At 42.5% G+C, this 25,192-nt stretch overlaps 3 protein-coding genes across 6 annotated transcripts; 2 read left to right on the forward strand and 1 right to left on the reverse strand.

Annotated features, from left to right (window-relative positions):
- Positions 1–111: 111 nt before the first annotated feature.
- Positions 112–9,714, reverse strand: coq6 (coenzyme Q6 monooxygenase). Its single transcript, XM_030443592.1, has 12 exons — positions 9,366–9,714; positions 8,926–9,060; positions 6,964–7,022; positions 4,997–5,123; positions 3,701–3,831; positions 3,502–3,609; positions 3,138–3,200; positions 2,940–3,047; positions 2,122–2,324; positions 1,294–1,409; positions 780–946; positions 112–250 (listed from the first exon to the last, which is right to left on the reverse strand). The coding sequence occupies exons 1-12, from the start codon at positions 9,565–9,567 to the stop codon at positions 221–223; spliced, it is 1,449 nt and encodes a 482-aa protein (XP_030299452.1). The 5' UTR covers positions 9,568–9,714; the 3' UTR covers positions 112–220.
- Positions 9,715–9,765: 51 nt separating this feature from the next.
- On the forward strand, positions 9,766–15,802 carry fam161b (FAM161 centrosomal protein B). Of its 3 annotated transcripts, none has more exons than XM_030443585.1 (9): positions 9,766–9,861; positions 11,036–11,258; positions 11,331–11,905; positions 12,356–12,666; positions 14,426–14,544; positions 14,637–14,804; positions 14,922–15,021; positions 15,106–15,263; positions 15,506–15,802. In XM_030443585.1, the coding sequence occupies exons 2-9, from the start codon at positions 11,047–11,049 to the stop codon at positions 15,585–15,587; spliced, it is 1,725 nt and encodes a 574-aa protein (XP_030299445.1). In that variant the 5' UTR covers positions 9,766–9,861; positions 11,036–11,046; the 3' UTR covers positions 15,588–15,802. The 3 variants fall into 3 exon arrangements, with proteins under 3 accessions (XP_030299445.1, XP_030299448.1, XP_030299447.1); XM_030443588.1 differs by having other exon boundaries at positions 9,768–9,861; positions 11,349–11,905; XM_030443587.1 differs by having other exon boundaries at positions 9,822–10,040.
- A 2,381-nt stretch (positions 15,803–18,183) lies between these two features.
- Positions 18,184–22,012, forward strand: ngb (neuroglobin). Of its 2 annotated transcripts, none has more exons than XM_030443121.1 (5): positions 18,184–18,566; positions 18,750–18,909; positions 19,344–19,452; positions 19,597–19,716; positions 19,833–22,012. In XM_030443121.1, exons 2-5 carry the CDS (start codon positions 18,812–18,814, stop codon positions 19,983–19,985), a joined length of 480 nt encoding a protein of 159 aa, XP_030298981.1. In that variant the 5' UTR covers positions 18,184–18,566; positions 18,750–18,811; the 3' UTR covers positions 19,986–22,012. The 2 variants fall into 2 exon arrangements, with proteins under 2 accessions (XP_030298981.1, XP_030298980.1); XM_030443120.1 differs by having other exon boundaries at positions 18,241–18,566; positions 18,670–18,909.
- Positions 22,013–25,192: the final 3,180 nt, after the last annotated feature.

Here is a 25,192-nt window from a genome sequence, read left to right on the forward strand (position 1 = left end):
GCAACCTCTCTGGCTTCGGACAGTGTCCTTGATGTAATATGCTGCAATGTAGGGCACTATTTGTCAATGTGGATTTACTTTGCACCAAAGCAAACAGAATAAAAGATCACACGAGTTAAAATATATCTTTATTATTTTATTTTTGTACAATCACACTTTTTACAGCCTTAAAGATCACAGTATCTCGAGATCCAACACCAACCACTGCATGACCGATGTATCACTTGCTTGCGAACGCCATGATCTGCTCCTGCAACGGCAAGGGAGACAAGAATCAAGAAACTAGGTTACCTCTGAATCATGCTTACCAAACGCCTCTTACAAGACCTGTAAAGCGTTGAACGCGCAACATTTAATATGGAAGAAATGTCACGTTAACGGCGAAATGCCTTTACAACCAGTTATAGTTGTGTTGGTCTGAATCACTTAGTAGGGAATAAAGCCATTTCACATGAGTGGTCGGTAATAAAAGGGGTGTGAAAACACAAGCCAACACCGCTGTCCGCTGCCCCAGGGCCAGCCCTGCACCCCACCCACACACTTTTGGTAACACTAAATTTGGGGCTAAACTTAGATGCCATAGTAGTAGGTTCAGAACCCTGGAAATTATAGACACCGCTAAAGTAAAGCTCCGTGTAATCAGAAAAGAGGGTGGAGGGTGGGGTCGCAGTGGAGGTGGAGCATAGGTTTGACAGGTGGTTGATATTATCATAGTGATGGCCAGTTTCAAAGGGATGTAAAGGAGCATATGTCTGGACGTAGAGGCTAGACGAGCTTACTTTTAGAGATGGGAGCATGTTGGTGGCCTGCAGACCGAAGGTGCGTAGGAGGACGACAGGAGCGACGTTGGTGGAATAGAGGCGTTTCATGAGGTCGATGGCAGCCATCATGGGCAGATTGTGCCGCTGGCGTTCAGTTTCATATTCTAACAGGTGCTGAATCGCTCCTGCAAAAACAAAGACTGAGGGTTAAAAAGCGTGCCTATGTCCATCACGTTTTCTGCATTAAGTCAATACCCTGCTGCTATTTTGACTTCGGGACATTTAACAGAGGAAAAAAATAAACACAATATCTCATAACAGGATTTCATGTTGTTATGAAAAGCAACTTACATATAGTTCTTGGCAGAATGGACAGAAAAAAAACATCAAATAAATGTTACCGGAAAGGCTGATGCTTTTTATAATTCACATCAACAGCATGCGTTTTCAGCCGGGGCTATGGAAAAGTGCTTAGGGGGAAACCACTGCGCTATGGTTGCAGCGCTTGTGTCTGTTTAGAGCTCTCACTGACCCAGGTCCTTCCCGTTAAAGGCCGCCTGGCTCAGGAGCTGCGTGAGGCAAGCCACGTCCCCAAAGCCCAGGTTGGCTCCCTGACCTGCCAGAGGATGGACGCGATGGGCTGCATCCCTGCAAAGACAAACATATTCCCCTCTCTGTCCAAATATATCCAACTCACAGTGGGCTATTTTTTGATTAAAGCATCATTCAGCTATGTGTGAAATACAACATAAGTTGGAAAAACAACGAATGACTCAAAAAAACAACTTGATTGGTGTCTTCATTTAAAAATGTTTAAAGGGGCAACGTGTAAGAAATGGCCTGAATTTGAGGGGGGCTCCAAAAAATTAGGGAGTATCATATCACCCTGCTAACTGCTGCTCAGTCTAGCCATCTTTGGCTCTACCTAGCTACCATTAGCTAGTTCGATAGTGGCTCTATTAGCTGACTAGAGTGTACCTGGCAGTCACCGCAGGCGGCTTCCTCCCAGTAAACATGGCAGGAAACCAGACCAGTTACTTCTGATGATGTACAGTGTATTTTACTGTTTAGTAAGGATAGATGGGGTAACAATATTTCCTTTTTTGCCATTTAGTGATTTTACTTATTAGACTTGGATAAGGCTTTGATAAGAATATCGCCTCTTGGAAGTACAAAGTTGTATTTCATGACAGGAGGCCAAGCTAGTAAGCATGCTTACCTCAGTAGAAATCTCTGCAGAACAGTGCACAAGACTTCACATTCTGTTGACAATGTTTGTTCATGAATGTTTTTAACTAAAATTCTGGCCATTTCTCACACATTGCACATTTAATGTTATTTTTCACCATGACCATCTTACCCAATGAGAGCTACCCGGTGTCTGATGTACTCTGATGCATGGCCCATGCCCAGAGGAAACATGACCCGGGACTTGGGGCCGATACCCGCCACACTTGGGGGAAGCTGTCGGGGTGAACCTGCAGACGGCATGATGGCCGACAGGGCACTGCGGAACAGAGAGCCAGCCGTCTCAATCAGCTCCGACTGGTTCTCATTACTCCACTGTGAGCGCAAAACACACAGACAGGCAAGAAGAAAGAGACATTTTCACATGAGAAGAGAGAGAAAACAGACATTGTCCCTTTGAGTGGACAAAGAAATTAGCTGACACAGGACTAAAGCTGAACTCCAGGCCAGTGAATGTGCCTTTTTTTCCCCCCTCCCTAACTAACTGGTTTGGCAGGGCTTCGGGAGCTGGGCTAATTAAAAGAAGATGCCGGCCAGGCTATGCAGTTGAATTAGCTCTGTTTGAAAAACATTCCATGCAGTAATGGTCGACACTGGGAGACCACAGGTTTAATTAGCAAACCAGGCCTGAAACCAAACGTGACTCAACCGTGGTGACCCCGTCCATCGGCAGGCCCAGTAAAAATAGCCAGCTTGGGAAAAAGGACTTTCTCCAAACATAAAAAAATGGACGGTGAAATATTAGCATTGTATAAAGTTTGGGCAAAACAATGACAATGCTGCTTTTACGAGTCTCTAAAAACAGCCTGACACGTGAGGAGAACCCCTGCCACACACAGTACGCTGCACATAAATACAGAAAAGTTGCAACATTCTCTGATACATGTGGAAACCTGGCTATAAATACAACATCAGCAGTCTGGGGCTTACAAAAGCGGAGTTGATAGCGTCGACAAAGCTCTCCTCGTCCATCTCCAGCAGCTCCTCGGCGAACCGATGGCTGGCTGACCACACCAGAGAACTCTCCGTGTCCGACAGCTGCGGTGCACAGAACGAGGGCGCTGATATCAAACACTTGTGTGACATATATTTTGTATTTTGCAAGAAAAAAATACCACAGTGAATTACCGGTAACATTGCAATGGGTCCTGTTGGGAGGAACCTCTGCCATGCGACATTGTTCTCCGTGGGCTGCCCGGCACATAAATTAAATTAAATAACAGAGTGAAATATTGTGGCATGGCACTGTAGGGCATACGTTATAATTACATATATTGCACATAAAAACAAGACATTACAAAGGGTACTTCTGGGTGCGTGTATTGTTCTCAGCGTGACTACAGCTGTGACATTAAAGTTACTATCATAATAAAAAGATTGAGCAAATTCACTCAGTAGCGCACAATGATGCGTCTAAAAGTACAAGTGATGTACAGTACATATAATAAGTGGATAAAGAATACCGTATGCATGTGCTGAATGTGATACTCACCTCTGACAGGTGCAACACGGCAACCACGGCAGATTGGTCATAACCCCACTTGACCGTGGGGATCCCCAATTCCCGCCTCACCATTGAGTTTGGTCCATCTGCACCGATCTGAAGAACAGATGTCAAAAAGTGAAATCAAAAAAGGCAGAAACCAGATGAACAGCTACTGTTTGTGTGTGTGTGGTGGACTCCAACTGACCAGCAGCTTGGTCTGAAGAGTCTCTCCGCTGGCCAACGTGATCTGGACCCACGGGATGGATTCAGCTGCCTGGTGGGGCATGGGCCACGCGTACTTCACCACCTTGGAGCGGTACTTGACTTGCACGTTATCTGTTACACAACACGGACATAAAACTGGTGACGAAAAAAGAAAAAGCAGTGCTTCTTGAAATGGCAACTGTCGTGACTCGCACACAGCAAAGGGATCAATCTTGGATCCCGTGTATGTATCAAGACACAAAATCAGTGCTTTCGCTTCTTTTCCCGTCAAAACGAGAGGATGGTGTGCCTGCAGCCAAGGCAGTGGAAGATCTATAAAGCACCTCGTAAAACACTACTGGTTTTCCTCCCTGGCACATGGCAGCAGACGAAGTTCACATTTGACAATCTTCTTAATGGCCTTGGCCTGCCACATTGCACTGACTAATAGTGTTTATCTACAACAACACCATGCCACACTTTGCACATGCTGCCAGCTGGTTAGATTTTGCCCCTCTTCCCAAAATATCAGCAGCTGCAGAAATCCCAAACATGAAAGCATCCCGAGCTACCCTGGCTCGCGTCGACTTGGAGCGCGACCCATCCACAGAACGGCTACTGGTTCCCTGAACACGACAGTCAAATATGGGTTTTCAGTGATTGGAGAGCAGGGTTACATTGAAACCAGCTGGCGCGCAGCACACTTTTCATGTAGTGCATTGAGCATAACAACACCATGGCTAAAATGAGAGAGGAGAGGGAGAGAGAGAGAGGGACAAATGGGAGGCACATGAGGCAAAAACGTGCTGTAACCACACATCCGTTGTTTGGTGCATAATGTTGAAAACTGTTTATAAATATGCCACTTTAACTGTCAAGCACATAGCAGAGCGAGGTTTTATTTGCGAACCTCACCAAAAGTTGGGCTAATGTCAAGAGCAATACAGCACTACACACTGTCAGCGCTTTAGTGTCTTAAGAGGTGGCGGAGCTTGGGAGCACATGGCAGCTTTAAATAGGTCACTGGACCACTTCACGTGTCCTCAGAGGGTGCCTGGACTCTGCAGTTCCCGAAATGTGATTGAAATTGCAGGAAAAACATGGACGGCTCCAAGGGCTGAACTTGTCTTCAAAAACAGTCATTCGGAGAGAGTACAAATAAACACGACCTGGGGGACAGGATGGAATAAATGTGGTGGCGGCGCCCATTAGGCAGATGGAACAGGAATCAAGAGGTCTTCCAGTGCGCTGCTACTGTGTGGGGCTTCATGTTTTAATCATAAGCGTCTGTGCTTACCAGACAGGCCGTCCAGCTGTTGGGTGAGCGCAGCCACAACGATGTCATTCTCCACGATGTACGCCATCTCGTCCTGCAGGTTCTCCTTATCGAACGTGATCAGGGCATCAGAGCAGGCATCCCAAACCTAAATGAGAGACCCATTATGCCTGCGGTCTACAAAGTCTATCCTTCAAAGCACCCCCCTCTCCCTATATATAGAGCTGAACACATCAAAGTTGTTAACTGCCGTCAGAGGTTGGCACAACCCAGAACGATGAGGGTCGCCAACACCCCCCCCCCCCGGCTGGACTCCAGCTTAATGGAGCCCTCTGAGGTGAAGGACATTTGAGTGACATTTTTTGCGATGAGGATTTTTGCAAACATTTTCGTGGAAGCACAAGTAACAAATGACATGTTTGTGAACATGACGAGCCAGTCAATATTTATCCACAACCAAAAGTGGCTGGAGATATAGTTTTAGGCTTCTGTAATTCCAGCCCTGAAAGCACCATTTTAACTAAACGTCAGGGGGTGAAAAGTGTTTGTACAAGGTTAATCCTCTGCTGGCATGTAACTGTGCTGACAGAACCCATCATTCTGCAGTAATGTGCTGCTGCTGCTGCTGCTGCTGCTGTTGCTACTACTTTTTTCCAACTTGCCATAAAGTAGGGGGATATACCCCACAGCAAACCACTAATGGCAGTGGGTTTGCAACTTGTGATAAGTGCTTGGGAAGAAAGATTTACTGAGACCAGCCCAAAAATTGTTTTGGGTTTGTTTAATGCAGGGTGAAATGAAGCAGCTTTCCAGTGGAATCAGCTGCTCGCTCTCACTTTCTGTGCGAGGTTTAAACAATACACTCCTTTACAGCTTTATAGAGAGAAATGTGGGCAAAGTGACGCCTCGATGGCCTTTGGTTTCAAATCTAAACCCTCAATGCTTACTGGACATTCAAGATGGAAGAGCATTTTATTGCAGGGAAAGAATGTTATTTAGAGCTGACCTGCAGTACATAGTTTCCAGTGCTATGGCTGGAGATGTATATGACTCTAGAGTCAATGGGCAAACATGCCAAAACAGTGGTAGCAGAGTGAAGGTATAATGGGAGAGGTACACTACCATAATCACTGGGGGGCACTGCATGATGACATCTTAGGCCCAGAGAGAAACCCTGCGGTCGAGTGTTTGGTACACAGCGACCACATCTTACAAGAGGGACTGAGCCTGCGCCCACAGCCGTAAAGCGGGTTAACTCTGCAGCAAACAACCACTCTCTTAATCTTTCATCTTCCTTCCCGTTGTTCACATGAATCTTTGTAATTAGTAGACGCTCGGAGCGAGTACCAATTTGAAAAACATCAAAATGATTTACTCTTCATAGAAAACATGGCTTTAATAAATAAAACTTGCACGGTCAGAGAGCCATCCAGTGCTTTGAATGTGCCGGAGATGGCTCATTCTTTTTAAATATACCGTGCACCCTTTGGCATTCCTTGTGGCACACACGCTGCAGAGCTACTGAAAGGGCATAAATTTCGCAAAGGAATGAACAAAATGCATGTTACATGAAACCTCTGTTTGCCATTTTAATGCGAACAATTACATACCATACACATGATTATATGATACCGTATTGTGATGCTTGTTCATTAAGCTGAATGACTGAGTAGAAGCTGACTGTCACAGATTTTTTTCCCCACAAATTGCATGGTGCCGAGATTGATGGATGACAGAAATACATACAGTATGACTGTAAATTAGACAGTCTGGGAGACTATATGAAGAAAAAACTGAAGTTGTGTAACAGCAGGATTTTTGCGAGATGCTCCGTACTGCAGTTCTGGCGCTAGTTATTTTTCTTGGCCCTGAAATGCTATTTTTCTAAACTCTTGACGGAGCAGCACAACGGCAGTTACCGTACACTTGTGTTGAAGAGATCTTATAAAGACACTTCTTACATAGCAGTGAGCTGAAGATTAACATACCTGCATCTTTTGATAGGGCTTGCACCTCATCTTTGTGATTTGTTCCCATGCTCCAATACCTGCATTTGCACAAACACATTTACAGAACAGTCACAATGGTAATTCAATGCAACAATGTATGGTAGTGTATCTCAAATAATCATACCCTGCACAGTATGAGGTTAAAGCCCACACATTATAAAAGTCTCTTAGGGGGAGAGATTATACTTGGCATGATTTATGCTTTTGTGTATATGCTAGATCGCTGTGGGTGGTAGTGGGAAATAAGGCTATTCTGATACCAGTATCAGAACTCCTCCGACACTGCATGATTGAGTACCAGTGAGTATGCAAGTCTATGTTTCAATCTGATATGACATTATTTTCTAGCCTCATAATGGGGCCCTGCTACTACTCAGCACTGATTGCAACTTAACTGATCTTTTACTGCACAATTAAACTATTATTAAGACGGCAAGCAACTTGTGTAACTCCAAGCAAATGTCAGCAAACTTACATTTGTCCTGCATGAACAGAAAATATTTTAAATTCAGTGGCATCAGAGTTGCACTTGGTACAGCCTTTAGGCAACATCTTTTGTGACCAATATCTTATCGAATCCCCTTAAAAACAATACAGTTATGGGCTGATATGGATTATTAATAATCAAACAGACTGGTAACCAATAAATTGAACTAATATACAGTACATTTACAGTAAAAAGTGTCATAATTTAGAATAACCAATGATGTAATGTAAGTAAACACATTTTACTAAAGTACAGTACTTATGCACAATGTTGAGGTACCTCAACACTCTGGAGGCAAATATTGTACTTTTGACTCCAACAGATTTGCAGATTTAGAGCACTCAGTGTTGAGAAGCTATTAATCGAGACATGTAACCAACCAGATAGTGTTTGTGGGTGGGACGTTGACTGAGACCACAAAGTGGAGACTACAGACAGAGAGGCAGCTGTATCAGCGCCAAGCAGGCACATTTTTCTAAATCAATTTATTTTATTGGCAATCGGATGCAAAAACCACACCAATTTCAATAAATGGAAAAAACGCTGAATACTAAGCGTATTGGAATATGTGACCTAAAGGGCAGATATTATCATTGCTGTTGTCCATGCTATGATCACTGAACTGCTTACAGTACATACACACTATACCTGATGCTAATGCTATGTTGAGACTTGAATCAGGATGAATTTGGATTTGGATCCTTTTTGAGACACTTCAAACTGTTTTTGCAGCTCTCATGCTTTTAGGGCAGGTGAGAAAATAACCAATACTGGTAGAACACTTGAAAGGGGTATTGAGACTTGAAATCAATCTGTGCACAAACTGTCAAATTATTAATTGGTGAAAGGCATGTGTGTTAAACAGTGGCTGTGTGCAGCACATACAGGCAGCCTAATAAAAAGCATTTATAAATACATTTTAAAAAAGTGTATTATTATGACAGTTTTATAAAATTACAGTACAATAATAACAAGCAATAATGTTCTACTATTCTTAGTAAATTGTGGACCTGAGATTTTGGATTTAGGGCACAGAACATGTTGATGAGTTAATCAAGCTCAAATTACCTGGCCTGAAATCCCAGAATCTCCCTTTCTCTTGCTGCCAAAGTCTCTAAGCTTTAGAGAGATATGAATAACAGATTGGACTTTTGAAAAACTCTCCCTCTGTAACTATGACAGTAGTGTCAGGAAACATCCCAAAGTGAGGTGACCTATCACACAGGAACGGTTAAGGTCAGATATGATCCCTGCTAAGCTCTTGAGACTGGACACAGTGTCTGATCCCTGGCTTACCTTGCGAGAGCCATTTAACAGTCTAGCGCTGCAAGCGTCTCACAGGAAGGGAGCTAATCGTGGCAGAAATAACTTCTTGATATATTATCTGTCTGTGGTGAAACTCTCTCCTCAAAAATGAATGTTATATTGACAGAGATTGTAAGTGTATACTGTACTGCTGAGGAGGGTTGCAGAGCCTGGACTGATGGAGCTGACTCTGGTGCTGTAGGTGTCTGGCACCTTGTCCATCACTTTCTTGTTTCCCGCTTCAAGCAGGAGAATCTTCTTACCCTCCAAGTTGGGATCCATACCTGTCGAAAATAATGGAAATATTATGTTCTTATGATTTGAATATTACATTATTGAAAAAAATATAGCACATATTCAAGTTGCTTTTGCATGTATTATTCAGAGCATGTGGTAAACTTGTGAGTGTTTGGGCATTTTTTGCTTAATACCACAAGTTTTTTATGAGATTATCTGCAAACGCAGGTCTATGCGAATAAAACCAGCTCCTGATTACAATACTTTAAATTTTACATTTGACTGGTTGCTAATTATAGCCGGAGTCACACACCAAAATTTGGTCAGTCAGGGCTGGGAAGGCATTACTCACCGAGGGAACATGCCATTGCAGATCCAACCATTCCTCCCCCGGATATAATAACGTCATAAACTTCATTCTTGCCAGGATCGTTTCCATGTTCTGCGCAAACTAATCCTCGGCTGATGATTTTAATACCAGATAAATGCTTCTCTGCAATAAAACACCGGCCAAGACCGTTTAAGGCCAGCGTCGCCCTTGTGAGTTTATGCATGTCTCTGTCTTCACTCTGTCTTCATGTGGAACGAGCCGCGAATTACACAGGAGAAACCAGCCCGGCTTTAAACTGTGGATACGTTCATATGATGAGCAGAGAGACGTTTCCCCTTGAATGTGTCCTAATAGCCGCCGCTGTGTCCCTTCTATAATCCAGCCATGTTTTGTTGACAAGCGCTCCAAAGGAAGTACTTCCGGTTTCGCGTCCAATCACAAAAGGCGTCCGCCGCAGCTGATGTTCCGGCTTCTGTCCACAAACAGTGCTAATGCTACCAAAAACGGAGGAGTGAGTGTGAGTAATAGATACTTGCTTCGTTTCAGGTGTAACAAAAAGACTCGGTCAACTTTATTTCAACAACAGAGCTAATTAACCTACCCAGTGGTGCGTCTTGTCAGCGGAGACATAACTTTGGGAGATATATGTGTTTGTTGACGCTGCGACGCCACTTCTTAAAAGTCATCTTTCACCAGGTTGGCAACTCGTTTTTACCTTTTATTTGAAAGTATTTAGAAATCAAAATTCTTAGCATGTGCTGACAGAAATGGAAAGCAGGTTTTGTATATAAGTATAAAAGTAAAAGGACTAAACTAAATACGTAAAGAAACGCTAACGACAGGTCCCTACGTCAACAGGGTGCAGAGGTCCGTTGTCATGGTAACCCATTACACAGACTGGAGGCGGAATTATCAGCATTTTTAATTTAATAAAAGAAATTACTGTCGTAAAACGTCGTGAAATGCTCATTATAATTTCCCGGGGCTCAAGAGGGACGTCTTTAAGTAGCTTGAAATGTCAAAAACTTGAATATGTTAAATTTGCAATGACATAAAAACAGAAAATCGTCAATTATTTAATTTGGCCATCACTATCAATTACATATTAGCCATTAAGCTTATTTTCAGTCATGTAATGTGTATTATTTGATCAGAGATCAAGTGTTATTGTGTCTAAATCTAGACGTAGAGAGTAGAGTACAGATCAGTATTGGTGTATATGTTGTCCGATATGTGCCAAAAATAAGGTTGTTCAATACAGAACAACAGAACAAGGCAGAAAAAGGCCCTTGGGGTAATTTAATCATTACTTAAATAAAAAAGTTTATTGTTTCAGTGCATTGATGTGAAGGTTCACTGCAAAAAATGTTTTTATTCATGTATATTGTGTATGTAAGAATATTGATATTGGACTATATTTTACTCCCTTATTTTGGTATTGGCAATGGACTCATAAATCCAGTATCCATTAGTTCGAGTCAAATAGATAATATAAAAACAGGAAGTTTGGGCATTTTCCCTTGACAAATGACGTCAACAATAAACTGCTTCTCAAAGTTGTTGTCATTTTTCTTTCAGTTGATATACTTATTAAGACAAACTTTTTTTTTCCAGGAATAAACAGTCTTTAAGTGTTTGAATCTGATTTTCCTTCATTTTTCTCTTCCTGTTTTTTTGTGTGTGTTTCACAGGTAGGAGAAATATGTCAAAGCTGGAGAACTTGCTGGAGGATGGACTGAGATCAGAGTTGATGCTCCAGCAACAGCTGAAGGCGCTGAGTGAGGCCTTCAGGAAGCAGCTGCAGGAGACAGAGAGTAGACAGAGAGAGGAGCTGGAGAGGAGGATTCATCAGAACACACTCCTGTCAACAGACCAAGAGTCCAGTGATCAAAATGAAATGAATCATCAGGCCAAGTAGGTTTCCTCAAATGTCGTCAATTTTTTTCATAGTTACTGTAATAGTTATATATTCTTTTTTTCTTAAAGATCTACATTGTTTTTCAGACATGTGGGAATGAGGAAATCTGCCTCTACATCTGCCCTCACCTCCGACAAAGAAACGTCACACCATCCCAGACAGTCAGAGAATTCATCTTCTCCAAATAAGTGGAAGCATTGTTCAGTCAGGACTTCCATGCTGACTACTGCAAGGATTAAACAGTGTGAACGCTTAGCTTCATCTGAAACAACACAGATGATCAAAGAGAAGGAGGCTGAGGCTGAGTGTCAGAAGAAGTTCCATGCTCCCCCGGTCCCCAGCCATGTCAACAAGCCCCTCTATCAGGAGATGACCGAGCTGAAGGAAAAGGAGAGGAAGCAGGGCCGTGAGCAGAGGAGGGACTTCTTGCTCTCAATTCAAAAACCTTTCAGCTTCCAGGAGAGAGAAAAGGAAAAAAGGGAGAAGCTTTTAGCGATGACAAAACATGATTCAAATAATCAAAAAAGGGAGAAGCTTTTAGCGATGACAAAACATGATTCAAATAATCAAAAAAACAAGGATGCTACTGTACAGAAACCTCATCACAAAGAGGTTAAAGACTCGGCAGATTCTGAGGTGAAAGGTGGGTTTCCCCTTCTCATGGGATGATGCTGGCTAGTGAACTGTTTAGTGCCCTAGTTGGAATTAATGTGAAAGTAGTAAGAGATCAGAATCTTTGTAACATAAATCTATGTGCCAATTTACAGCTAGGATATACTGGCAGTTTAGAATAGTATAGAGCTCACTGGTTCCCAAATGTTCTCGCTTGTGAACCTTTATACAAGGAAATGCCTATGTGTGACCCCAGTTCAAACAAAGAGTGGTGTCTTCCTCTAAGATTGTTCCATTTTTAAAGTTTTTAGATGCCTAACTAGCCACCACTCTAGAAAAAGTCAAACATTTAAGATGGAGGAAAAAACAACATCGTCTTCTTCTTCTTCTTCTGCTACTTCTTCTTGCATGTATACAGTATGTCTTTGTACTTTATGTAGTGACTTAGCCTCATCCTCAACATTATTTAAATTCTGTGCAGACCGGGAGCTTTGCAGAGAAGTCACCATTCAAACAACATTGCGTTGTGAGAATTCAACTGTGTCTGGCAGCCCGAAACTTCGCAGTGCTGAGCGCACCAGGAAAGAAAGGTTGCACTTCCTGGATGAGACGCCCAGCTTCAGGCCCAAAATCATCCAACAGGTCCCTGATTTCAGCAGGCTGCACAAAGCCCTGCAGACAGAGGCGCTGAGAAAAACACAGAGTAAAGAAACGATCAAATGTCAGCCCTTCCATCTGAGGACATCAGCTCTCCCTGAGAGGAAAAGTAGGATGAGCCCTGAAAACTCACAGGTAAATGTTGTTTTGACCTGTTGACCTGTTGTTTTGTTTACTATGAGAATGTGTTCAAAAGGTTGAATTCATTGTGTAGTTGTTGTTCTTTTAGCATGTGAGATCATTTTAATTTAGTGTGTTTTGAATTTTCTGCTTTGATAATGTTGTATGCATTTCATCAGTCTAATTCAAATTTATCAGAGGTGGTAACTCTGGTAGGCAGTGTCTGAACATGTACTTTCACAAATATTACATGAATAAAATGTAAATAATAACGCCTGCTTTGAAGAGTCAGGATCTGCAGCAGAATTACATAAGATGACATAGAGGACTCCAAAGCACCAGATGGCTTCACGTTGTAGTTTTACATGACTTCTCAGCTTGATGGATGGTTAGAAACACATCCACCCACTACTTCACGTCTTTAAAGGGGGGAGGGAACCACTAGCCTTCCTTAAAGCCTGTAATGTTCCAGTTGACAAACAGTGCTGATTACTTAAATCATTGCTCATTATAACAGGTCCATATCAGTGTGATTGCGCCAAATGCAAACTAAAAGGCCTAATAAGAACTGACAAACAAATGCTGCAGTTTTTGCAGATCATGCATTCCTTTGGTCCCTCACCACTCATAAAATGCGACAAAAGACTTTGACCAGGTCACATCTGACTTTCTCTTCTGTATCTTTGGGAGAAGCTTTTTGATGATGAAAGATTTATTGTATCGGTTAAGTTCTTGTACGGCATATCTGTTATTTCTTGAGGTTGTTCTGACCAGTCCCCTCAGTTGTGGAACTGGTTGTGGAACTGTAAAGCTATTTAAAATATGTACAGTGGGCCCTCCTCGTAGAGGGAATATTTCCCTCCCTCGAGCGGCTGTATATCAAACTTTCTCCACCTCATAATTCATCAAGTTTAACTGAAGCCACATTTCTACAGCGTCTAACACAGCTGTATGATATTTCTTCACAATCTTTTCTCAGTTCAAGCAGAAATGTCTTTTTCATCCATCACATATATGTTCAGCGGAATTTGTCTGGGTAGAAGATTCACACGAGGCCATTGCAGAGTAAAAATATTTATAACAGTAATCAGAGAAGTGTAACAGTAATTTACAGTAATCCAAAGTGGTAGAATGATCCCTGTGATCAGTGAAAGTTCCTTCCTGTCTTCCTTTCATATATTCTCTGGCCAACATTATATAATTACCAGAGATGTAATTAGCAATTTGTTTTTTTTTTGAGTAATGTTATAAATAGATATATTTAGCTGCTGAAAGTGTGGCACGTGAAGAAGCTATGTTAGATACATTAATTCTAGTTTAACATCACATAAGCGTGAACAAAATGTCCTAGTATTTTGAATGCATCAATTAATCTTTTTTTCTCTCATTTTGACTTTGTGTATAGCGTATTGATTGTTCTCACGGTAAAATAAAAAAGAAGATGATAATCAAATTAAAGAAAGAAAGAAAAAGGAAATAGATAGCGCAAAATAGAAAAAAAGAAAGAGTTTTATTTCCACAAACTGATAAACTACCTCAGCCACTCTACGTCATTCTATGCTGTATCATCAAGCTGAACAACTGCATCTGTCGTAGCTCACTGCACAGATTTGACACAACTATATAAAGGCCTTTGTGCTTACATCTGGCTTACATCAGTTCAAACACTACTGATGCATGCTCTCCTGTTGTGAGTATTGCATCATGCAGGGTTTTATTTTCAAGTTAAATATAAATTTGTTCAGCAAAAACTATTTATTCCCCTTATGTACAGGAACCAAATATAAGTAATCTCAGTAGAAGCAAGTCCCTTGGCACCCTAACGTCACTGTCCAAAGACACACTCCCCACATTCATCACAGACGATGTGAGGAAGCGCGGCATGGCCATCAGGTGACTTGGATTGCTTTCCTCTTTATTGTTCGAGACACTAATGGGTTAAAAAATACAGAATATTTACAGACAGCATACTTTTACTTTCACAGAAAGTCAATGGAGATGAGGGATAGCAAGAATCAGGAGGGGGCAGACTGGTTGAGGATGTACCAAATGAAGTCCCAGGCCATGAAGAAGACAGTCACACTTCATGCAAAGCTGCTGGACCCACACAGCAGCTTGACAGAGGTGCATACTGAAAAACTACAGTATCTCCGGTGAGTACTGGTCAAGTGAGGCCGCTCGTTCTGCAATTTTGCATCTTTTGTAACTCACATCACAACAACTGCACACGCCTGCCACAGTAGCTCACTATAATCTTCAATTACATGAAGGGCGGCTGACCAACAGCGGATGAGAAAGTACACGAGGGAGTTACGGGACATGAAGGCACGAGTCAGTGAACGCCCTTATTTGTTCCAACAGGTGAAACAGGTAAGTGGCATAGTGAGCTAGGGAGATTACACCACGTTATAAGTGACATGCCCCTCCAGCATGACTTTGTGTTTTTACTGGCAGAAAAATGCAAAAGCTCACGCAGAGCAGACGTACAGGAACAAGCTGCAGACAGCCGGCTTAAAGGAGCAGTTTGTTGAAGAAAATGGCGAGGCAGCTGAAGGAACATCAACATCATCCAGATCTGGGGACGATACAGACGAGATTGGCATTCATAGCAGGTATGCACAGTGAGAATTTTTAGTTTTGTTCATCCACTGCGTAAGACCACTGTGTCCGGTAAAATTATGAATAGCACTGCCTCTGGAGAGCCAAGGACTTTATGTGGTTTGGTCATATTACATTACATAATTTTCTGAGCAAGCCCTGCAGTTTTAGTGAAGAAAAGGCAAATACTGTTGCCAAGTAAAAGTTTGATGTAATTACAATATAGCCTTTTCCTAACCCGAAATGTCTGATTTAGGGAGGAAAATGTAGACGACGGGGAGAAAATTGAAGATGTGGAAGAGAAGAGCGTGAAGTCCAAACGGGAAGAAATGCCATGATCAAAAAGGTTTGAGCGGCACAGAGTTTTCTGTGGCCTCTCCACTAGAAAACAACACTGTCCTCAGAAATGATTCATGTCACTGCTAACTATCCGCACCGAGTGTGTGATGGTTTAAGATGCAGACCTGTAAAGTATGAAATTACAAAACATCTGGACTTTGCATTCACAAATGTCAGGGATTACAACTGAAGAATAAAAGTTTATGGAACTATGTATTGTTTATAAGTGATCTACATTTTATATGCTTTGAGATTAACATTAAGACACACACACACACACACACACACACACACACACACACACACACACACTCATACAATATGCATGCTATTCTACTGTGCTGTTCTACTAAGAACAGGGCCGCAGACAAAGGGGGACACCAGGTCAATTGTCCTGGGCCCTGGGTACTGAGAGGGGGCCAAAAGGTCCCTCTAACCCTTATGATAATATGCTGTGGGGGGTCTTTTGAGATTATTTTACCTTGGGTACAAGCAAAAAACTATTGTTGGCCCTTGCTCTGGAATATGAACATTGTAATTTAGAGGATAAGCATAAGACTTGATTACCAGAATAAACAGTTCAAAAACAAATTGACAATTGAGACCACTGTGTCTGTAACATTAATTTATGTTTTACCCACTCTAAAACAAGAAACAGATTCACTTTTATCTGCCTATTTGTTCTATTTTATTTTAAGAAATTGAACAAATCTGTATTTTTTGATATGGCAGTTCCCGTAAGGACACCGAGCGTCTGACATGGGCAGCTCTTAGATGGTTGGGTTAAATTTCCCAGTTGTTTCCACCGCCACACCACCACCTAAATAAACATTGCACGGAGACCAATTCTTTGGTCTGCTCCAGGCCTATAGACCCACATCAAATACGCTTGTAGACTCCAACCTCCATTTGTGCTTAGACAGCTGACTTCCAGGAATTTTAGTCATCATTTTTACATACAAGCCACATGGTAATGTCTGAATATCTATATAATCACAATTAAAATGTAATCATGGAGAAAAGTATACTAGAAAGTATAAGGGGGCCAGACTTTTTTTTTTTTTGCATTGATGCTATCTATGGCAATGTTTGCACAAGTTCAGTTCAGGACATCATAAAAATACGTGTTACATACAATTCTAACACCATTTTGTGCTACCAGGCTGATGTTCATCTCTTTAAGGTGACTGTTACAACACTGTCTGGGTATTTGAATAAGCATTTGATTAATTATGAATAATTAAAAGGATTAGAAAAGTAGACAAGCCCAAATCGTATTACTTAGTACTTATATATGTGATAAATATTTGCTCAGCCCCTTCCTTGAGATCTCAAATATCACATGGCAAAGCTTCAAGGGCTCCATCCTGTCAGGTTGCCATGGGAACCATGTATCCCTCCCCGCTCTGCCTCGTAGTCCCTCAGGAGAGAGCTGTGCACCTCTGATCCCCCACGGTGCGCGGCTGTAAACAAAACCGGTCTCTCCCAACCTGTTAGATAATATCCGAGTGAGAAACCAGTGTCCTGTGAAATCGTCTCTTTAAAAACAAACCATAGCGCCTCGGATGTGTGCGGAAGCTGGGAAAGGGAACAAACACATCTCATTTAGATTAATGAGAGGCTGTGCACTTGGCCGACGAATGTTATGATCACGCTGTTTGAGGAGTGGCTCTGCTTAGCACATGAACAATATAATTTTGCTAAGGTGGCACGTTCAGGTCTTTTATTATTCCAGCCGCTGAACGATGTAAAAATTCCCACACATTTAATTCTGTAAATGCATGGGTTGCAAATGTAGGCAGGCATGTGAGGACACGCCCTAGAGTAGATGATATAGGCCTCAAATGGACTTCAATGTCGCAATGTCGGCCAATTGCTACTCTCATATTTTCCCCGTCTGCCACTTTGTCTTCCGTTTTCTAACTCCCCTTTCGTATCCTTACACTCCCACCTGCCAGGCAGTGTCCCCTGTGTCCCCAGCATCCCTGCTCATCCTAATGCCCCCTGTCCACCTGTGCCCACTATCCCATCAGCCCTGTTGCATATATTCCAGTCCAACTCCATCCATTCTCTGCCTGCCTGAATTTTTCCTGCTGTCATATGTAAAGAAAAATAATGACAATATTTTTCACGAGAAATCAGTGCGGAACAAAAAAAAAAATCAATATTGTGCAGGAATTATAGGATTTGATGCTCAAAATTTCTTGAGCTTGAACCCACGTTTGGATGTCCCCTCCCCCTGTAAACGAAGCCTGCGCCCTAACCTCTAATGACCCCTCTGCTTGAATTAAGACTCCCAATTGAATTAGTTCACCTCATCTCTCCTTGCCGGGTTTTGACTTTTCCCTCGACCTTGAGCAAACTTAAACCCTTAATTTTACCGGCTGCAGTGAGAGTCGTGCTTTTTAGGTACAAACCTGTTTTTACTGAGCCTTTCACGTGCTTTAAAACATCTGCAATTGCACCGTATGAAATGCTTATGCTGTGTCTTCGGGTTATTGTGTTGTTCATCATAATTTCTTGTTGATTGAAATTCTCTTGATTACAAAGTAAAAGTGCAAGGGCCATGTATTTTTGTAAAGTGCAGTTTAGGTTGTGCGCGCATGTATAGTCTCCGTATGTTTTAGTCCCTGGTTCACCTGCAGGAGGAGCTGTGGCTCGCTGCAGCCTCTCTGGAGCAGAAGAGAGAGATCCCTCTTTTTCTCCTTCAGTGGCTTGAATAATATCCCCAGTGCTGGAGAGAGAGCATATCAAGAGGCAAGCAGGAAGGGGAGAGAGAGATAGCAGCCAGTGTGACAGATAAGAGCGTGGCACAACTTGTCTGCCTGACTGCACCGTGGGCCGGGGGAAGAGAGAGCAAGTGCACCAGAGTGTCAGGCAAGGCTGCTGCCTGCAAACACACACAAACACTCACACACACAGACCCCTCAGCCTGGCTGCACCAGAAGAAGTTCAGAGAGAAGACTGGCCTCAAGAAGGTACAGTACATTTGTTCGTCATATCTCCTGCAGTCCTGTCCCCCTCTTTACTTCAGGATTACAGCTGTGTGACACTGACTTGGTGCTCCGCTTTGTTTTCCAGGTGGGTTGGCCAGGAAGTTTGGTCTGTGGATTAACCCAAATGTTATGGCTTTCTTCAAACTGAGCCTCCTTGTCCTGTAGAGGAGTTGTGTGTCCTCCCCCCCCCCAGAAGAACTTGTCTCGTGTTTGCAGCCTGAGGGAGGATGGAGAAGCTGTCAGGGAAAGACAAGGAGCTGATACGAGGCAGCTGGGAGAGCCTGGGCAAGAACAAAGTTCCTCATGGTGTCATCATGTTTTCAAGGTAATGTTTTACACCACCAACATGATTCATATGCAACTGGTCAGTGAAGTGACCTGTGAGGGAAGAAAATGTCCTGTAGCTTTTCTTTCACTAGCATGCATTCTTATAACTAAAAGTCATAGGGCTTTGCACGTTTCTGTGTTGTCACTGAATAGCTGTGATGTTAGAATATGTATCAGGTGAGGAGAGAGAAACAAGCTAGATCCTCCGCTGCACACTTTCACCACGCAGCGCCCGGAAGCTTGACTTGTTGCTTGGCGACAGACTGCAATAATCCGACAATTTACTTTGAGACAGCTGCCGCTAAATCAGAGACCAGCAGGAGAGATTTGTAGATGTATGATTTACAGATTGATCTTGTGTCTGTGTGGATGTTTGGCAACCCATGCCATGTGTATACACCTATAGAACAGTGTGGTATTTGTCTGTGGTAGACTGTTTGAGCTGGACCCTGCGCTCCTCAGTCTTTTCCACTACAGTACAAACTGTGGCTCCACACAAGACTGCCTCTCCAGCCCCGAGTTCCTGGAACATGTCACCAAGGTGAGCTGTGTTCACCGCACTGACCACTACAAGATTCCAGTTTGTAATCGTGCATGGCTTTGAACAGCCTCTGTGTGTGTGTGTGTGTGTGTGTGTGTGTGTGTGTGTGTGTGTGTGTGTGTGTGTGTGATCATGTGATCCCAGGTGATGCTTGTGATCGACGCAGCAGTCAGCCATCTGGACGACCTTCATTCCTTGGAGGACTTTCTGCTCAACCTCGGGAGGAAGCATCAGGCGGTTGGAGTCAACACCGAGGCATTTGCTGTATGATCAACCTTTCATAGTACCACTCTCAAAGAATTTATTTCACAACTTAATGAGCAGTACATAATATGTGCTTTGTGTGTGTTTGTGTTCTGGTTTGTTTTGGACTACTTCAGATGGTTGGTGAGGCCCTTCTCTACATGCTGCAGTGCAGTCTGGGCCAGGCCTACACGGCGCCGCTGCGTCAAGCCTGGCTCAACATGTACAGCATCGTGGTAGCAGCCATGAGCCGAGGGTGGGCCAAGAACGGCGAGGACAAGGCTGACTGAGGCGCACAGAGGGAGCCATTGATCAGATGCTGTCAAATCACTCAACGTGGTTGCCATGGAACGCTGTACATTAGCTCTGTGAGTGGGGTCGCATAGCGTAGCAGATGCATGGTGTGGTTACACTTTACAATGGGGTCGACCAATCGCAGAGTTTATTTCCTTTGCTGTGGATGTTTTGCAACCAGGCAATGCTGCTGTACATCTGTGAGGGTCTGAGCCAGTTCTCCTCAGTCTGGACCTGTAACCATCTGAGCGCCTCACTGAGAAAAAGCAACAACTGTCGAGTCGCTTTGTATATAACGTTTTTTATATCTACTACAATGATAACAGTAACTGTAGTGGTCTTTGTGCTGTATCTAAAAGAGTTGCACAGTTGTGAAACACTAGATATTATATTTAGGCATCACACACTACTCAAACTGTAATGGTTACTGTGGCCAACATCGGCAGCTCTCTATCTAACTGGAACACAGTGATACTTTACAAAACATGGACAAAGCAATGTGATCTTACAGAGGAAAAATCCTACCACCTTAATCATAACCATTACTGTGTTTTCTATTGATATTACGCATCATCACCTCTTTTTGTGTGCGACTTTGTTAATCTAACATTTAACCTACTGACAAAACAACTGTTAAATCTTATCTTCAATAGACAAGAACTGTTATACTCTCTGATGGCTCATCTTCAGAGATCTATGACTGTTAAGGCGTCCGCATGCACCTTACTCGACACGGTGTGTGATGCTCTCCTCAGTAGAGATTGTGAGTATTTCAAAAGGCTTCAGCTGACTGTTAAACTCTAACTAATAGACTGTTATGTGAACTTTATAGAGTTTGAAAAGTTAAAGGGCATCTCGGAGGACTTTTAACATCTTTGTTCCTTGACTATCAGTTTCCAGTCATTGTTAGTGTTAAGTAGTTTTGTTGTACTGTAATTGCTTATCTCAGTAATTCTTATTAACTGTGTTGTTGTGGCTACACGCGTCGTATAACCTCTGCTTTAGAGGTGAAGGTTAGCAGAGTGGCCCTGTGTTTTTTTGGCTCAGGAAGTGAAGCAGGATGTGAATATTTGTTTTGGACGATTATGAAAGAAAGCCAAACTTAATTGATTTGTATTTTTTAATTTATGAACACAAAACAAACGATACGGAGGTACTGTGTGCTCTCACTGTCCAGTATGTGTGTTATTATTATTGCTGCCATAATGCTGTATGTATCATCCTCACTCAGCTGTTATTTACATTCATGGTCATTATGCCAAGTAACTTAGCAACAGTGTGCCAAGTATTAGATAATAACACCATACAACTGTAAATCCAAGCTGCTGATATGTGGTTATTATCGCTTTAGTCTGAGTTTACATTTATAAAGTTTTATTTTTATATTCTGAAATGTATGTGTAGTTAAAGAGCATTGTTTTTTTCCCTTCAAATATGATGTACTGTACAGTATATCCTTCATTTAATCAAAATAATAGAGACATTATTAACTTCTAAATGTGCAATCCTGACAGAAAATTATAAAAGCAGAGTTTTCTATTGAGCTATTTTATTCTTGAGTAGTATATATTCTATCTCTAATGTCCAGCCCGGAGGTGTAATGTTAATTAACTGACTGTGTATTTGGTGTATCTGTAGTGATTCTTTCTTCAGTACACAGCCCTGTGCAGGTTGTTGTTCTCCATGTCTCTGTTTTCAATTACCTGACATTAGGTCTTTTTAGCAGGCATGACTGACAACTGGCATGTTATCCCGTTTAACATCCAGCAGCTCTGTACATATTGGGTGTGTCACTGTCTACCTCATCATTATCAGCTGCTACTGAACAGCGATGACTTCACCTAGTTATCCTTCAACCAAAAACGCACATTATGATTATTATTATTACTACATTATTGATATTATGATTATCATTAAGGTTAATGCAAGCACGCACTCTTTGTAAACTGGATTCCATCCTACACTTGTTGTGTGCTTACTGGAGACTAAATAAAGTGATCCTCTGTGGATATTTTACTGCTAATCGAGGTCAGTGTGTTTTCCTCCCGCTCTCAGATTGTTGACGGTTAACAACACAATGGTCCGCGCTCGAAATCAATCACACGATGCCTGATTTCCTTCCCACTGACAGCCCATCCCAGAGTGTTACATAAGATCCAAGTGCCGAATGGCTCATCGCTCTCGGCTTGAGACGAGGGCGACTGCAGGCACATCAGCCCACTTACTCATGCAACTGCACAATGTCACATCGAGATTGTTTACAGAATTTCACAAATGTTTCATACTGCTGGATTTTTTTTTTTTGTATTTCCCTCTTTGAGTGTGTTCAATCCTCGTAGATAGTTTGCTTGAATATCATTTCGTCTCTTTAATGAGAGAAGTGGAGATGGCGATAATGTGAATACACAGGGCTCATTTCTCCCAGATATACAATTTGGTTGTATCATTGTAACAGTCACATCCACGAGCTTGCTGTCTGTTCTGCGGTCGGAGCAGTGGCTGACATGGCCTTAATCTGTCTCCCTGCTCTCTCCAACAGTATCCTCACTCTCCCTGTCCCAGTGAGAGTCTGCTGTGTTTATGTTGGCTCCATGCTCCACGTCTCGCTTTCAGCCTCCAGAGCAACACTGAGCCAGTTGTCTTGCCACTGGGCTTCACGGGGACTCTGACCCGGCCATCTCTTGGGTCACCAGCCAGCGGTTAGATTGCAACAAAATCCAATAAGCAAGGGACTTAAATACATTAGGTGTTTATTGCCCTCATGGCAATTCATCAATCAGCACCTACACTTCTAGTCCTACCTTGAAGAGTACGAGGATTTGCTCTGAAGGCTGTCGTCTGGAGAGGAGTCTGCCAGAAAAGACAACACACATTATTTTTAGAAAGTCTGCAACGTGTTTAGGAATGAAGGGGGTATTGAACGTTGTCATGGCAACTGTTAAGTGATGGTCCAGAGTTGTGTGTGAATGTGTGTGTCGATGAAGGAGCAAAGCAAGGCATTGCTCAGTCACTCAATCTTCCTAAATCATCCTGTGGAGAGGAGCGAGGAGTGGACAGTGACTCCGCATGCAGGCTCGGGCTAATAAGGCTCGCTCCGATTAGCTCCTGTGGGAGCAGCACACGCCTTCCAAGCAACAACCACAGCAGTCGAGGATGAGCTGTCCGTCAGCAACTGCAAGACAGCCGCTTCTCACATGAGACAAAGGACAAGGCTGGTGCCACTCACATGTTTTCTGATTGTTAACAAAACCCATGAAAAGAAGGAGGCAGGAATTTCCCATCCTTCAAACCAATTGGCTCCCACTGAAAATGTAAATCTGTAAATCCTGAAACAGCTGGGCACTGTAGTTTTGCACAAACATAACTCAAACCAGGGTAAATAGTGTATTTGTTTGGGACCATGTTCAGCTGTGGATTAAAACACATTTAGAGCTTCTCGGAACGGGAGAAAAGGGTCTGTTTTCAGTCTTGCATACTACACGACACACCTGCTCCACGACATAACACTACCCCCTGAGATGACTTCTTGAATCAATGTACTTATTTGAACCAAATCCTAATTTTTCTTTCCTAAACCTAACCTTGCTCAACTGCGACTATTTGGAGGGTGTGTCCTGTGGTAGGTCCTACTCCCGCAGACAAACCTACTTCACACAGGAGGTGTTTCAGCAAGACAGATACACTTCTATTTTAATCTATACAGCTGCTGACACAGGCCACACAACAACTAGTGTTTTACATGTGCAGTTCGCCTACAAATGCAACCGAAAAGGTATTTCTAAGCTTCAGGTATTTTTTTGTGCTACTTTACAGGTGTAACTGAAGCGGCGACGCTAATGTGCTGCTCATTTACTTGGTATTTTTGCTGTCATTTGCTGTCACTTAAAATACAGAATTTTGCCAGCCTTATTCTAAAAGAGGAGAAGTTCGGTTCAATTAAAGATATAAAATGTAACATGCATAAAAATATATTTGAATGACTGGACCTTTACTTAGTTGAGTTGTGTACATACATTATCCCAAATTGCAATGTTCAAACCCAGGAAAAAATCCATAATTTCACTCAAGATAAGGATGTGTTTCATATATTTGTCTCTAACTATAGATTTTCATCAACACTGGTGATCAAAACATATCCCATGATTCCACGCTTTTGTTTCGATGGATGTATCCCTGTAGCTGCACAAATTACATACTGTGTGTTTAAGGACATACTGTGACTTCAGGGATCATTTGTCAGGGTTATGTATCAATTAAACTTTGTAGCAGCTAATGCTGCGTGTCCTGTAACCACCTGCTGTGCTGCATTAGATGACTGTTCAAAACACCTTTTACTTAGATATAATGAGGAAGGCAATTTAATCCTGAGAAGTTTTGTTTTAATGAGGATCAAATGGTCTTGAACAGCTGCTAAATGGTGCTGACTGATGCTCTGGCAGCGTTTTCCAAGGTCAACCTCTAAGCCAATATTCACAGACAGTCTTTGAAATGCTCAATTTGAGATTGTTTTGTTCGGTCAACTACCATTTTGGAGGTCAAGGATGAACTTTCTGAAGTGTCTTAATTCAAAATCATTCACTAAATTGCCTCCACTTTGACCTGCAACTTTATGTAAATGCTAAACAAAACCATCTTATTAAGCCTAATTTGCATGCTGAAACCAACCCATATGGGAGTGACAATATGCTTTCCGCAGGAGGCAGAGACATTTTCTATTCTAAGCATCTGGGCAGGAGAAAGGTGAGCGACAGGCCACGCACCCAGAGGAATTCACCTTTCACTGAGAAGCAGGCTCTTAGCAGTTGCCACTGGTGACAAGGGAAAATGTCAGGGACTTTTCTCTCTCTTTTTCAACTCTTAGCAACAAAGAAGCACTGTATGTGACGGCAGGCGTGTTATCTTGTTTTTTTCTTGTTACAAAACCTTTCACTGCATGCAGAAAAAATGACATCCATCCAGTCGTTGAGAGATGTTTTGCAGAAAAAAACTTACTCATGCACCACTTTGCTGGAACAGCATCGACCACTGGCACTATGGTGCTACCACTTTTCCAGTGTGGTTTGGATGAAAGCAGATGGTCATACGATTAATTGCCCCATCCAGCCTTAGATGTGGTCTGAGGGACAAATGAGGCCTGTAGTATTTACCGAGGCTCGTCCCGGGGCTAGTTTGTATGCAGACATTCTGGTTCAAACCCTGACCT

The sequence above is a fragment of the Sparus aurata genome, chromosome 16 (assembly GCF_900880675.1).
Source record: "Sparus aurata chromosome 16, fSpaAur1.1, whole genome shotgun sequence".
NCBI lineage: Eukaryota > Metazoa > Chordata > Actinopteri > Spariformes > Sparidae > Sparus > Sparus aurata.